Here is a 14393-nt window from a genome sequence, read left to right on the forward strand (position 1 = left end):
GTGAGAAAAGTTTCAAGCAGAATTCTCTCCTGGTGACTCACCAAAGGACTCACACAGGAGAGAAACCATATAAGTGTCGTGATTGTGGGAAAGGTTTCTCTCGGAATTTCAACCTGGTGGTACACCAGAGAATTCACACAGGAGAAAAACCGTATGAGTGTCTGTTTTGTGGGAAACGTTTCATTCGGAATTCGTACCTAGTGCAACACCAGAAGACTAACACAGGAGAAATCCCATATGAGTGTCTGGAATGTAGAAAAACTTTCATTCGAAAGTGCGACTTGATGATACACCAGAAGACTCACAGAGGAGAGAAAGTATATGAATGTCCAGATTGTGGGAAACGTTTCACTCGGAATTCCAAGCTGGTGATACACCAGAGAACTCACACGGGAGAGAAACCATATGACTGTCTGTATTGTGGGAAAAGTTTCAGTCAGAATTCTAACCTGATGATACACCAGAGAACTCACACAGGAGAAAAACCATATCAGTGTTCATATTGTGGGGAAAATTTCAGTCAGAATTCCTACCTGGTGAAACACCAGAGGACTCACACAGGAGAAAATAGATATGAGTGTCTGGAATGTGGGAAAAGTTTTATTCAAAATCTGGACTTCATTATACACCAGAGGACTCACACAGGAGAAAAACCATATGACTGTCTGGATTGTGGGAAAAGTTTCATTCGGAATTCGTACCTGGTGAAACACCAGAGGACTCACACAAGAGACAAACCATATAAGTGTCTGTTTTGTGGGAAAAGTTTCATTCGAAATTCATACCTTGTGATACACCAGAGGACTCACACAGGAGAGAAACCATATGAGTGTCTTGAGTGTGGGAAACGTTTCGTAAGGAATTCCAGTTTGGTGATACATTGGAGGACTCACACAGGAGAGAAGCCGTATGAGTGTCCGGATTGTGGGAAAGATTTCAGTAGTAGGTCTAGCCTTATCAATCATGTAAGGTTACACACAGGGGAGAAACCATTCAAATGCCCAGATTGCGGAAAGTGTTTCACACGGAATTCCTCCCTTGTCAAACACAAGAAATTCCACATGAGGCGAAATTTGATCTCTGTAGAGGTATCTTGAACTTCATTTCTCGTCACTCATTGAAAGCTGAGCTGAGAAACTAAGCATTTAATTTTTTGCCTTATTCTTTTTAATCAAACATGTCTTAGTATCAAAAATGAGGGAGGAGATCTGAGCTTCCTTTCTCTTGCCCAGTGCAGTTGTTTCCTTTCACGGAGTTGAGGGGAATTGCTGAGCCAAAGAAAAGGAGCTTGGCTCTCTATTTTTGCTATGTTTGCTCTATGTTTGCTGACTTGAAGTACTTGTATATATAATAAAGCGGGATATAAATAGAAATATTTTTATGCATTTTTGTAGTAATCAGTGCTCAGTCATTGCAGGGTGCAAATATGGCTGCTCAACGTCGCAGCTTTTATTCTTATATAGAGTTTTACAGGCAGGAAAAGTTTAACATGGCATTAGCATAGCAATAGCATTTCATTGGTTAAGCTCCATACCAATGCTTAAGGATAGAAAGCCAGAGGCCCAAAACGGGGCAATTGGCTGTAGCATCCTGTTGTTGTAGGCTAGCTGATATTAGGCAGGCAAGGTCATTGCATTAGCCTGGGTAGTTTCCCACATTGCCATGGTAATGCAGAGAAAAAGAGATAAGGAGAGAGAGAAGGCACACAGGCGTCAGAAGGGCAGCGTTCTGCTCACGGCCTCCACCCGCCCCCCCCTTTACATCTCTTTTTTGTTTTGTTAGACGAAATATCGTCATAAGAGGGGTTAATAAAAGGATTATAATCAGGAGAGGAGCATCCTTGCAGTTGTTTATACAGGGCCAAAACTTTTTTTTTTTTAAATAAAATTTTTATTAATTTTTATAATTAAAGAACAAATACCAATATGATGCATTTACATACACAAGCAGAAAAAAGATAATCTAAGTCAATACATTTTTGGAAACGCTCGGCAGTCCCCGCCTTGCCTCCACCCTCATCCACTTTCCTTTCCCTCCTCCCTCTAAACCCACAACCTCTCCTCCTTCCTCCTTTCCACCTCCTACATCCCTTCTCCCTTCTTAACCACCTCATCGAGTGCAGTTTGGGGTACCAGCAGAGCATCTCCTCTTTTCAATCTAATAATTATTTACCTATAACATATAAATACATCAATTTTTATAATTTCTGTCCCCTAATCCCCTTCCCTCCCTGGACTTCCCGGAACAAATACAGGATTAAAACACATCCCAATCCATATCTAAATTACAATTTAACTAAACATAATACAATCAGTATTTACATACTTTAACTCTAATAAGACAATAAGTAAAAACAATATATCTACTCAAAAACTATATATTTATTCATTCCATACTTTCTCTGAGTATAATCTATCTACCTACAACATTTAAACTATACAAAACAATTTTTAAAGATCTAAATATCTATCAAGCATCTTATATAAATTCTTTCTTAAATTTTACATTTAAGTTTTCCTTAACTTTCTTCACTCTCAAGTCAATACTTTAAAAAAAAATCTTCTTATCCTTCATTAGATCAACAGCAGCATTCCAATCTCCAAACATATGCAAAAACCTATAAAATTATTTTTATTGTTGTTGCTGATATAGTACATATAGACCCTTCAAAGCTGAAAAAAAAATAAGATAAAATCCCAATCTTAAGTTTATCAAATATTTTGAATCTTTCAAAGTACTATAAATTCCTTACAAGATAATCCTTTTTATATTATTTCAAATATTAAAATAATTTCTTCCTTTTCCATGGCAAAATCAAACCATTCACGTTCAGCATCATCAACTTAACCATCCTTTGGCTTGTGAAGCTTATTAAGCATTCCCTGCAAGTCTGTCATTACAGATCTCTTTGGCCTCGCCCCTCCCACTGGCTCCGAAGTGGTGAATATGTTATAGATACAGTTTGTTTTTGTTGTTGCTCTCTCTCTTTACGCCTATAGGCAGCACGGGTCATTCTTTGCTCCTTTACGTTCACTCCCAACTTTTGTTGATTCTGAGGATCTCCTGCAGATAGTAACATGGCCCCAGGCAGTTCCACCACAAGTTGCTCCATCAGATCTTCCTGTGGTTTAGATGTCGATGATGGTGATAAATCAGCTTTCAGGACCGACAAATAAAAATCTTTAGCTTTTTGAACAGAATTTAATCTATATCTGGTCCCCGCATAATTTACCACAATGCCCAAAGGAATCTCCCATCTAAAAGGCATCTGCCGCTTCTTTAACTCCTGAGCCAAAAAAGTAAAATCCTTTCTTCTTCTTAAGATCTTAGAAAGTATTTCTTTTAAGAGTATAATATCTTGTGCAGCAATTTGAAATTTCTGCTGGTAAAAAAGCTGTATAATTTCATTACGACGTACTCTTGTGGTAAAGTAAACAACCACATCTCTAGGTATATTTCTCTGACGTGCAACCCAGGAGTTTACTCTAAAAAAAATTTCTATTTCTCCACAGATCACTTCTGGGTTGCAATCCAAAGCCAGGGCCAAAGCTGTAACAACTTCCTCCTTAAGTTTCTCTTGTAAATCCTCCTTAAGGCCTCTTATCCTTAGAGCAAATTCCATTTCTCTAAATTGTGACATTATCATATCACTTTGAAGAATTTCCACGCCTTCTTCTACTTTCTCAAGTCTGTCCTCTGTTCCTTCCATTTTCTCCACTAATTCATCCACCCGTCCTTCTATACGATCAATATGAACTGCTAGTCCTTGAAAAATGTGTGATATATTTTCACAAAGTTCCTGATTTTTCTTATCAAGAAGTTCTTCTGTTTGTTTCACAGTCTGCAATGAGGACTTAGCTAAAGCCTCTTGTAGATCTTTAAGTGTAATGGAAGGAGGAGGTGATGGTGGGGGAGATCTAGGTTTTTGTTGTTGAATTTGCACAACAGGAGAAGAAATAGCTGTTTTAGGCAATGCAGAAACACCAGTACGTTTTGAAGCCATTCTGCCAAATTATTTTTAAAACTCACAACAGCAAATATCAAGTTAAAAGAGCTTGACTTAAAAAAGAAAAAAAAAATTCTTTAAGATCCTTTAAAATGTATCATTCCACAACCGGAAACAAAGTGAAAGTTTTCCTTTTGTTACAAAGAAGCAGCGCTTCTGCGGCCATTTTCTTATCACTTTCACTTATAGCAAATAACAAAAATCCCAGTAGAATCTTTGAGTTAAAGTCACAATTTAACTAAAGCAGAAATCCCCTGTCTGGTTCCGTCTGTTCAAAAGTTACTCACAAGTAGATACAAAGTAGCAGCAGTGGCGGCGACGTCTAGCTTCGCTCCGAGAAGCGAAGGCACTCCGAGCTGTGGAGGGAGGTCCGGACTCCGGGGGAGTTCATCACCTTCATCCCCCCAGGATCGTTCCTGAGGGGACTAGGGAACTCAACCCCTATCCAGACCGAACTCACTTTCTCCCCTTCGTCCGGGGAGAAAGTTCCGAGCCACAAAACAGCTGATCCGCGCTGTTTTGACAGCTTTGACGCAGTCCCGGGCAGGAGGCTAAGAAAAAAGCCTCTTTCGGCGAAGCCTCGCCACCGGAAGTTCTCATACAGGGCCAAAACCTGTCCCTGAGGCAATGTGAGAGAGGATTTGGAGTTAAAAGCTCTGATACATATATTGCAAAATGAAGGAATACATTGCATAAAACAGCATCCACCAACCAAAATAGCACAAGTTATGACCGAATAACGTAGAATATTTCCCAGTAATCCTGTGGGCAACCAAGCCCAAAGGCTTTCCCACCAAGATCCTAAAGTATCCATTTTCAAATCAGAGGCCAAATTGTGTAAAATATCAATTTGGTGCTGAATGGTTCGTGAATTATCAGAAATATTGAAACAACACATTCCCTCAAAACTTTCACAACCCAAATGCTGGCGCAGAAGCAAATAATCAATTGCAGCACGATTTTGCAAAATAGCCTTTCTCAAATCTTATAGTTCATGGTTGATTGCTGAAATAGCTGAAGAAGTAGCATTAATTGTTTTTGCTAAATTGCATGCAATAGCATTAATGTTGAGGTGAGCACGAACAGCAAGTCCTGGTACACCTACTAGAGATATAGCCAATGCTACATATTCTGCTTTATTAAGTAAGGCTGTCTCAGAGTCACAAGTGCTGTCTAGCGTGACCCCACGCCGAGAACGGCTCGAGTGAACTTGTTGTTTGGAAAGCAAAACGAATCAGCCGGCTGAGGCAACATTGCGCTTCACTAATATTAGCAGGAATATAATTAAAAGTTTCTTGACCACATGTAAAAAACCATCCTTGCAGTAGCCAAACAAGTCCAAAATGAAAGGAAGTCTCTTCAAAAGCTGTGCAGTTTAAAACAGGTGAGCTAATGCGGTGACAGGTTTTTTACTTGAAGAAGTACAATTAACTATTTTTGCACATGTTATATTTGCAGGGATAGCTACCACCGGGGTGTGCAAAGCAATAGCGTTGGGGTGGATAGTAAGCAGTAATCCCCCAGCTAGATATAGCTTTATAGTTAAAGTTCCCATTGAATAAAATTCTGCTCAAGCCAGTAAAGTTTTGAATTACTGCAGAAGGGGTGCAAATGGACTAAACATGTAGAAAGCAAATTTTCCATGTCATATGCTTCAGATAAGCAAAAGACATCATTGTGTGTGATGTTAGCCAGCTGCACCCATAGATTGTGCTTCATTCGTTGCTCGAATGATTGTTTGGGTGGGATAACAGTTGCTGTTGTCAAAGGGCAGATGTTAACGATTAGACACAAACAAATGATGGCTAAGGAATTTGCAGTTAAAACCGCAAAAATGGCAGCGCAAAGGTTCTCTGGGGTTTGCTCTACTTGTTGCTGCTGCAACATTGCCTGTGCTTTGGCGGTCAAGTTCTTCACATCTCCCCATGTCACTGGCCGACTGGCATGTCGGGATCGGATTGGTCGCTGTGCCATCTGTAGAGTCATCTTGGCCATTTTTGGGGCTGGATCCAGGGACTGGTGCCACGACATCCTTGGCCGGGCGAACACAACGTGCTGGAATCCACAAAGGTCCTGTGGGAGTAAACACAGTGGCACAGCCCCGCCCCCAAGTGATCAGAGGGACCGGTCCCAACCATGTTTTGTCAGGTAAAGCCCGATAATATACCAGAGGGGGAGGCAAGCTTGTTTTCTGTTGAAAGTGTCTCTGATAAGCAGTCAAATTTTGAATGGAAATATTCAATTGGTGTAATGTAAATAATACTTTTTTAATCTGTTGTGTTACCCATGACAAGTTGGGGACTCTAGATCCGTCCTTTTTTATTTGTTTGTGAAGGCAGTCCTTAAAGGACCGATTAGCACATTCCACGATGGCTTGACCCGTGGAATTATAGGGAAGGCCATGAGTAAAAACAATATTCCAGTTTGTGCAAAATTGCAAAAAGACCACTGAAGAATAGGCTGGCCCATTATCAGTTTTTAAAGAAGAGGGCTTTCCCAAGGCTGTAATGGCCGAAAAAAGATGAAAAACAACATGTGCAACTGTTTCTCCTTGTTGAGGAGTGGCCCAAATTGTTCCTGAATAGGTATCAATAGATCAATGAATACATTTCCAGGAAGCCAAAGAGGGAACATGGATAACATCCATTTGCCATAGTTGATTAGAGGCAAAAACATGGGGATTAGGAAGACATAAAAAAAAAATTTGGCCCAGGAAGGGAGGAGTGACTGCGTATATGAGAAATAAAATGTAAATGCTTTCAGTTTTGTAACAGCTGGTGTCAAGGGAAAAACAAAGTCATAAGATTTGGGTCAATCCTGGGCGTGATGTAAGCACCTGGAAGATTAAAAATAAGTTGGCACACATAATGAAAGTCAGAGAGTAAGTTAAAAGACTGTTGAGAAAAGGTGTGAAAAGCCAAGATAGCAGCAGCTAATTCTGAGCATTGTGGTGAGGATTGTATTGCAGTGTAGGACACTTTTTAGGTAACATCATGAGGATCCTTGTAAGCAATTGCTCCTCTCGTTCTCCCTCCATTGGAAAAGACAGTAGGAGCTTGTGGCAAGGGAGAAGGAGAAATCAGTGGGCGGACAGGAAAGAAAAAATCATTAAACAAGCAAGTCAAGGATCTTTAGGCAGATGATATGAAATACAGCCTATATACTGAAGAGATAAGTTATCCTGAAAATAAAATTGAAAATCAGATTTTGGAATAGAAAAAACAATATTAATTAAATCAGTTCCATTTTGATGGCAAGCTCGTGTACATCCTAAGGTTATTATTTCAGCAACCACCTGGATAAAAAATAAAACATTTTGGGATGGGGTGTGGGGTAAATAAAGTCATTCAATACAATATATTTTTTGTACTTTTATCACAGATAATACTCCTGTAGGTAATTTACTAGTAGGAAAAATCAAAAGTGTTAACTGACAATTTTTATGTGGAATTCTGTCCACAAATTGAGTATTCAAGATGTCATTAATTTGTTCCACTGTGGCAAGTGCTGCAGATGGAACTACAATGAAATTTTCAGGTTGTTTTCCTTTGGTCAATAAATCAAAACAACCAAACATAGGGCAGGGTCTGCAACGGAAAAGGCTCACTTCCCAGCACCTTTTCAATGGCAATATTTTAAAAAAGGGGCTAGGAGCGTGCCCACCCTATCTGACCTGGTAGAACAGATAGATACAAAAATAATAAAGGTGGGGCAATAATGACAGGTGCCCTGGTATTTCAGTGGTTAGAAGGCAGTATTGCCAGCTGACTCTGCCTGTAGCCTGGAATTCAATCCTGAAGGGGTTCAAGGTTGACTCAGCCTTCCATCCTTCTGAGTTCAGTAAAATGAGAACCCAGATTGTTGGGAACAATATGGTGACTCTAAACCAGTGGTTCTCAACCTTTTTAATGCCGTGACCCCCAACCGGTCGTAAGTCGAGGACTAAACCGGTCGTAAGTCGAGGACTACCCAACTGGTCATAAGTCGAGAACTTTTCCTGCCCGGGAGCGCCGGGCATGCGTGGTTCCACCCCCTGCGCCGGCCGAGGCGTAGCTGGCAAGCGGCAGAGACGGAGCAGGCCGACCACCAGCTGGCCCAGCTCAAGGGAGGTAAGGCACCAGCCGGAAAAGGGGAAAAAAATGGCGGACAGCCTTGCTTGGCGACCCCTGTGAAATGGTCGATCGACCCCAAATGGGGTCGCGACCCATAGGTTGAGAACCACTGCTGTAAACCAAGAGGGCTATAAAACACTTTGGGGTGGTACATGATTGTAAGTGCTATTGCTATAATAAAGAAGTAGCTTTAAAGGTGATGACCAGCATGTTGAATTGCACCTTAAAGAAATGAATCCATTGCATCTCACACCACCGAGATTTTAAATGGCCAACCTATGGGCCTTCATTGGTGTCTGGGCTGCTGCATTCTGGAGTAGGGGGAAAACGCACGCGCAGCAAACTGCCGTGCTTTCCCCCCCCACACACAAACCTCATAACCTTTTGATACCCTTTGTCCCAGTGAAGCAGCCAGAAGGTCATCCCCTTTTGACTTAATGCCTCATCTACCTAAACAGATAATATGCTTAGTTCCTTCCTATCTTTTTCTGTCTTTGTTAGTTCCTTCTCCTTTCATCCCCCTGTATTTGTTCTTTGACCTGGTCTTTGACCATGTAATGTGTTACTAGGAAATAGTTGCTTACATGAAGAAATTTTCCAGTGAAGAAACCTTTGTCAGCATCTAATGGTTAAGCTGGTGTATGTAACAAGAATATAAAAAGCAATAAACTCACAGAGTTTGTCAAGCTGTGTCCTGCAGCTTCAAACTTCTGCTCAAGACATGCCTATGTCTTTTTCTTAGCGTCTTACAGGTGGCCCAGTGTAGCGATCCAAATAGGTGGTGACAAAGGCATGAGTGACCCATGTGCAAATCCCCCCTCTTGCCAAGCATCCAAATTTTGATCAAGTAACCATTATTGGGGGGGGGGCATATTCTGACACTGTAAACCGAGAGTGCTTTAAAGCTCTGAAGTGTGGTATATAAGTCTAATAGCTATTGCTAAAATAAATTGCTTTTAAAGGTGATGACCAATACCTACATTGAATGGAAATGTCACCAGAGGGATTGTCGATATTATTTTCTGCCCTTATTTGGAGCCGAGGGCTTCCACCACGGGCAAAACTGGTGCTTCAATCTTGCAGAGACTTTAGGTATCATTTCATCAGTTAAAGCCCCCACATCTCTAAAATTACCTCAGAATTGTTTGACAATAACAATTTTGGGACAGTTTTCAGGCTAAAATACACATGGATATTTTACATATTTACATTCGTAGGCATGTATATTTCTATTTGCATCTACAGTATATCATCTTATCCCCAGATATACAGGGCATAGAGAACGTCTCCACACTTCTTGTAAAATGCCAGGTTGTTGGGATGTAAGTAAATCAGACCAAGACAAATCACCTCAGAATTTTTTCACCTTTAATATAACTTAAAAGTTGTACAGTTCAATTGAAAAACAAATATTTTATGAGGGAAAATAACAATAATGAACTTACAATAACATGGTTTCATAAAGATGCGCACCCTTGAATTAATTCTTTCCTGAAGCTCTTTTTGATTTTATCACAGCCCGGAATCAATGGAAACATCTTGCCAACGCTTGAGGGTAGAGATAGGACGAGCGTGATTTTCAGCCTTATGTCGCTAGATGGCGCTCTACAACTCGGGAATACGCGTGCCTAGAAAGCAGAGAATACAGCAGCGGCATCGTTAGTGCTAATTTCGTACCGGTGGGAGAAAGGCTGAGCTGGAACGAATTGAAACGATAGAGTATTGTATTACTAGAGAGGATGTGGAGGAGAGGAGGCGGAGAACAAGGGAACTTCCTTTTCCGGCTCAGCCACGGGAGAAAGATGGCGTCGGCGGTGCCTCTTCCCCTGTTTCGAGGGTGGAAGCGGCTCCCGGGAGGTGAGTGGAGGGCAGGTCGGAGGAGAAGCCGGGAGCAAGTCGGGCTGTTTGGTTTCCTCCACGGTGAGGAAACAGCAAAGGGACGAGGCTGAAAGATACCGGCTGCTGCTGCACGTTCCTTCCCTCCCTAAATTTTATTCCTCTGTGGCTGCACGATTTAAAACGGCTGCCTGTGATTTTCTGCTGGGAGATTTGGGAGATTTTTTTTCTAAAAAATATTTATTTCTATTTCATATTTTGTAACGGCCCATCTCCCTCAGCCTTTATGTAACACTTCATTCGTTGTGATTTTATTGACACGTTGTATTCTTGACAAGCGAGGAGTTTTATGGGCAAAATGCACTTCTGGGGCATTTTGCACACTGAAATACACATAATTGTTTGCATAAATGAATTCTTAGGTGTGGATTTCTGTGTCAATAGGCACACAAATGCAGTGCATTCAGAAAGTTTTCACTTTTGTCAAATTTGTTATGCTGCAGCCTGATTCTAGTTGTTGAAATTCATTTTTTTTTCTCATTAATCTACAGTCAGTACTCCCATGATGACACAAGTGAAAAGAGAATTTTAGAAATGTCTGTAAATTTATTTAAAAACTGAAATATCACATTGACATAAATATTCGGACCTTTCACTCAGTATTTTGTTGAAGCACATTTACACACCTGGGGATTTTCTGCCATTCTTCCTTGCAAATTCTTTCAAGCTTAGGCGACCATCAGTAGACAGCCATTGCCAGGTCCCTCCAGAGATATTCAATAGGGTTCAAGTCAGAGCTCTGGCTGGGCCACTCTGGGAGATTCACAGAGTTGTTCCTACGCCACTCCTGTGTTGTTTTGGCTGTGTGCTTAGGATCGGTGTAATGTTGGAAAGTGAATCATTAGCCCACTCTTAGGTCCTGAGTGCTGTGAAACAGGTTTTCATTGAGGATATCCCTGTGCTTTCCCACAGTTTTGTAGTTTACCAAGAAGTAGGTTGTGGTCTACTTTGCTGAATGCCTTGCTGAAGTCTAAGTATGCTATGTCCACAACATTTTGCTGATCTATTAATTTAGTCACTCTGTCAAAGAATGAAATAAGAGTGGTTTGGCATGATCTTTTTTTTAACAAACCTGTGCTGGCTACTAGTTATAACTTTTTTTCTAGATATTCACAGATCTGTTTTTTGATTATTTTTATCCAGCATCTTCCCAGGTATTGATGTTTTGCTGATTGGTCTGTAGTCCCAAAGGTGCTTGTTCAAAAGGCAACAGGACTTTCTTCTTGTTTTTTTTAAAGACGTTTTGCTTGTCCAAGAAGCTTCTTCAGCTCTCACTGGATGGTGGGGAATGGAAGGATTTATATTCCTTGCAGACAGCTGGTCATTTGCATTCTTTTAGAGAGTCATTGAGGCCACTTGGAGATTTATCTGTGTCCTCAGGGTCCTCAGGGTCACTTGGGTAGTGCAAATGGGTGTGGAGCCTTCTTGGAACTGCTGAAATGATTGTATTGTAGACTAAAGATAGATGATGTGCTTTTCCTCCCTCTCTGTTGAGAGAGGGCTGTTCAATTTTGAGGGCTCAACGGAGAGGGAGTTCAGCAGTTCCAAGAAGGCTCCACACCCATTTGCACTACCCAGTGTTCCAGGATATTTTAAATATAAGGTACAATGATTCTGAAATAATATCTGCCAGCTCCTTCAGAACTCTGGGATGTAATCCATCAGGTCCCAGTGATTTATATTTATCAAGATTAGACAGGTGTTCTCTTACCATTTTCTTGCTTATTTTAGTTTTTATTTCTAGTCTGTCTTACAGTTATAGGTTGGGCTATAATTTCATTTTGCGTGAAGACTGATGCAAAGATGGAGTTAAGCGGCTCGCTTTTCTCTCTACTGCCTGTTACTTCCTTGACATTTTCTCTCTTTAGTGGACCAACTGATTCCTTGACTTTTTTCTTGTTATTTATATGTTGAAAGAAACTTTTTTTATTATCTTTGACTTTTGTTTCAAGTCTTTGTTCATTCTGAGCATTTGCTTTCCTGACTTCACCTTTGCAGATTCGAGCTATTTGCTGATATTCTGCCTTAGTTATGTATCCGTCTTTCCATTTTTTTGCACTTATCCTTTTTGTCTTTCACTTTATCAGAAAGATTTTTGTGCAACCATTTCTTCTTGGATTTCTTCTTTTTCAGTGATATTGTGTTGGACTGGGCTTTTATGATCATATTTTTCAGAGTTTCCCATGCTTCTTGAGTTGTTTTCCTCTTTTGGATTTGCATCCATGGTATTTTTCTTAGGCTGTCTCTGAGTTTGTTAAAATCAGCTCTTTTAAAGTTTAAGACTCTAATTCAGGGGTGTCAAGCTGCTGGCCCACGGGCCGGATGCATCATAGAGAAACCGCACCCCACCCCAATGCCGGCAATGGCAAAAAAGTCACAATACATTGCGAAACATCATGCGACGTGAGTTTGACACCCCTGCTTTAGTTGGATTATATTCTATTGCTTGTGTTTGCATTATATTGAATTTAAATATGACATGGTCACTCTCGCCCAAGGTTCTGGCAATTTCAACTCCCTCTACCACTTCTTCTCTATTAGTAAGAATTAGGTCCAGTATAGCTTCTCCTCTAGTTCTCTCCTTTTGAATGACGAAGTTGTCAGCTAAGTTGGTTAGAAATCTGTTCGATCTCCCACTTGCTGCAGATTTTGTCCCCCAGTTCATATCAGGGAAGTTAAAGTTTCCCATTACTACTGTGGTATGTTTCCTACATACGTTTGTTAACTGATTAGTAAAGAGTTCATCTATTTCTTCTGTTTGGTTGGGTGGCCTATAGCAATGTAATTTTTTCCCCTTTTATATTGTCCCATATGGATTTTCATCCTTGGTTTTGTGTATTTCTATAGAAATGTAGTGATCTTTTTTATATAATGCAACAACACCTCCTCTTTTGTTTGATCTGTTTCTTTTGGAACAGTTTGTATCCTTCCATCTTTCCAGTCATGAGTTTCATCCCACCGTTTCAGTAATGGCAACTATGTCATTTGATTTTTTGATTTTGATTTTATTAAATTTCTACCCCGCCCTTCTCCAAACGGACTCAGGGCGGCTTACAGCCATTTAAAACAGTACGTAATACAAAAATGCTAATTTAAAATGTAATTAAAATAGAATATTAATTATTGGCCTTTTCTTATTAAAATTATTTTAAAACCAAAATTAAGATAACCCTTAGGCCAGTCCTGCTAGCTTAAATAGCTAGCCTTTGTGTACTAATGCTTCAAGTTCACCTTTTTTGTTTTCTAAACTTGAGTGTTAGTGTATAGGCATTTCAGTCCTTTATGGGTCTTGGGTATGTTTCTTATATCTCCTACTTTGTAACTGGGATTTACATCCTTTCCATCACTCTCAACTTCATTATGTTTTTCTTTTTTTATTTCTTCTTTCTCTTTACTCTTTACTCCCTACCTTCTTATGTGATTGGTTATCTTTTGACATAAAAGTAGGTTCTAAAAGTCCCCCCCCCTCAATTTTAGTTTAAAGCCCTTGTGAAAGATGAGCCAGTCGTTTTCCAAATATATTCTTTCCAGTTTTTGTGAAGTTTACTCCATCCCTTGCCAGTAGCCCTTCATGTAAGAAATGCAAACTATGGTCTAGGAAGCTGAAGTCCTGTGGACAACGCTAGTTTTAAGCCAGTAATTCATTTCTAAAATACTCTGCTCCCTCATTGGATGTTGGTCTTTTGTTGGAAGCATAGATGAAAACACCACTTCTGCTCCTAATTCTTTAATTTTCTTCCCAAGCTGTTCGTAATCTCTTCTTATTGTTTTCAGATTCATTGTTGTGTCATTGGTCCCCATATGTAGGAGAAGAAAGGGTAGTAATCCATGGGATTGATTATTTTAATAAGGAACTTAGTTACATGATTGATTTTTGCTACATGGAGACAATATACCTCCCTAGATAGGTAGAGATACAGCATGGGTTCCCAACCAAGGGTGCTTGCACCCTCTGGGAGTGCAAGACAATATTCCAGGGGGTGCGAAAACCTGGTTTTAGAAGTTTCAAAATTATGCTGTACATGCACAATTCATTATTTCAAACATTTGTAAGGGGTGCAAGAATATATCAGAAGCATTCTGGGGTGCGGGGTATAGAAAAGGTTGGGAACCACTGAGATAGAGAGTAATATAGATATAGAGAGTAATATAAATAGAATAATTACTCTCTCTCTCTCTCCATATACAGGTGAAACTCGAAAAATTAGAATATCGTGCAAAAGTTCATTTATTTCAGTAATGCAACTTAAAAGGTGAACCTAATATATGAGATAGACTCATTACATGCAAAGCAAGATAGTTCAAGCCGTGATGTGTCATAACTGTGATGATTATGGCTTACAGCTCATGAAAACCCCAAATCCACAATCTCAGAAAAT

At 40.1% G+C, this 14393-nt stretch overlaps 1 protein-coding gene across 1 annotated transcript in view; it reads left to right on the forward strand.

Moving 5' to 3' along the window:
• LOC107293883 overlaps positions 1 to 14393 on the forward strand; it is a 95749-nt gene that overhangs the window by 37436 nt on the left and 43920 nt on the right. Inside the window, exon 8 of the mRNA XM_029285483.1 lies at positions 47 to 1061. Within this exon, the coding sequence (XP_029141316.1) occupies positions 47 to 1061 (1015 nt within the window). The remainder of the gene's footprint in view (positions 1 to 46; positions 1062 to 14393) is intronic.

The sequence above is a fragment of the Protobothrops mucrosquamatus genome, unplaced genomic scaffold (assembly GCF_001527695.2).
Source record: "Protobothrops mucrosquamatus isolate PMUCROS unplaced genomic scaffold, P.Mucros_1.0 scaffold1758, whole genome shotgun sequence".
In the NCBI taxonomy this organism is placed as follows: domain Eukaryota; kingdom Metazoa; phylum Chordata; class Lepidosauria; order Squamata; family Viperidae; genus Protobothrops; species Protobothrops mucrosquamatus.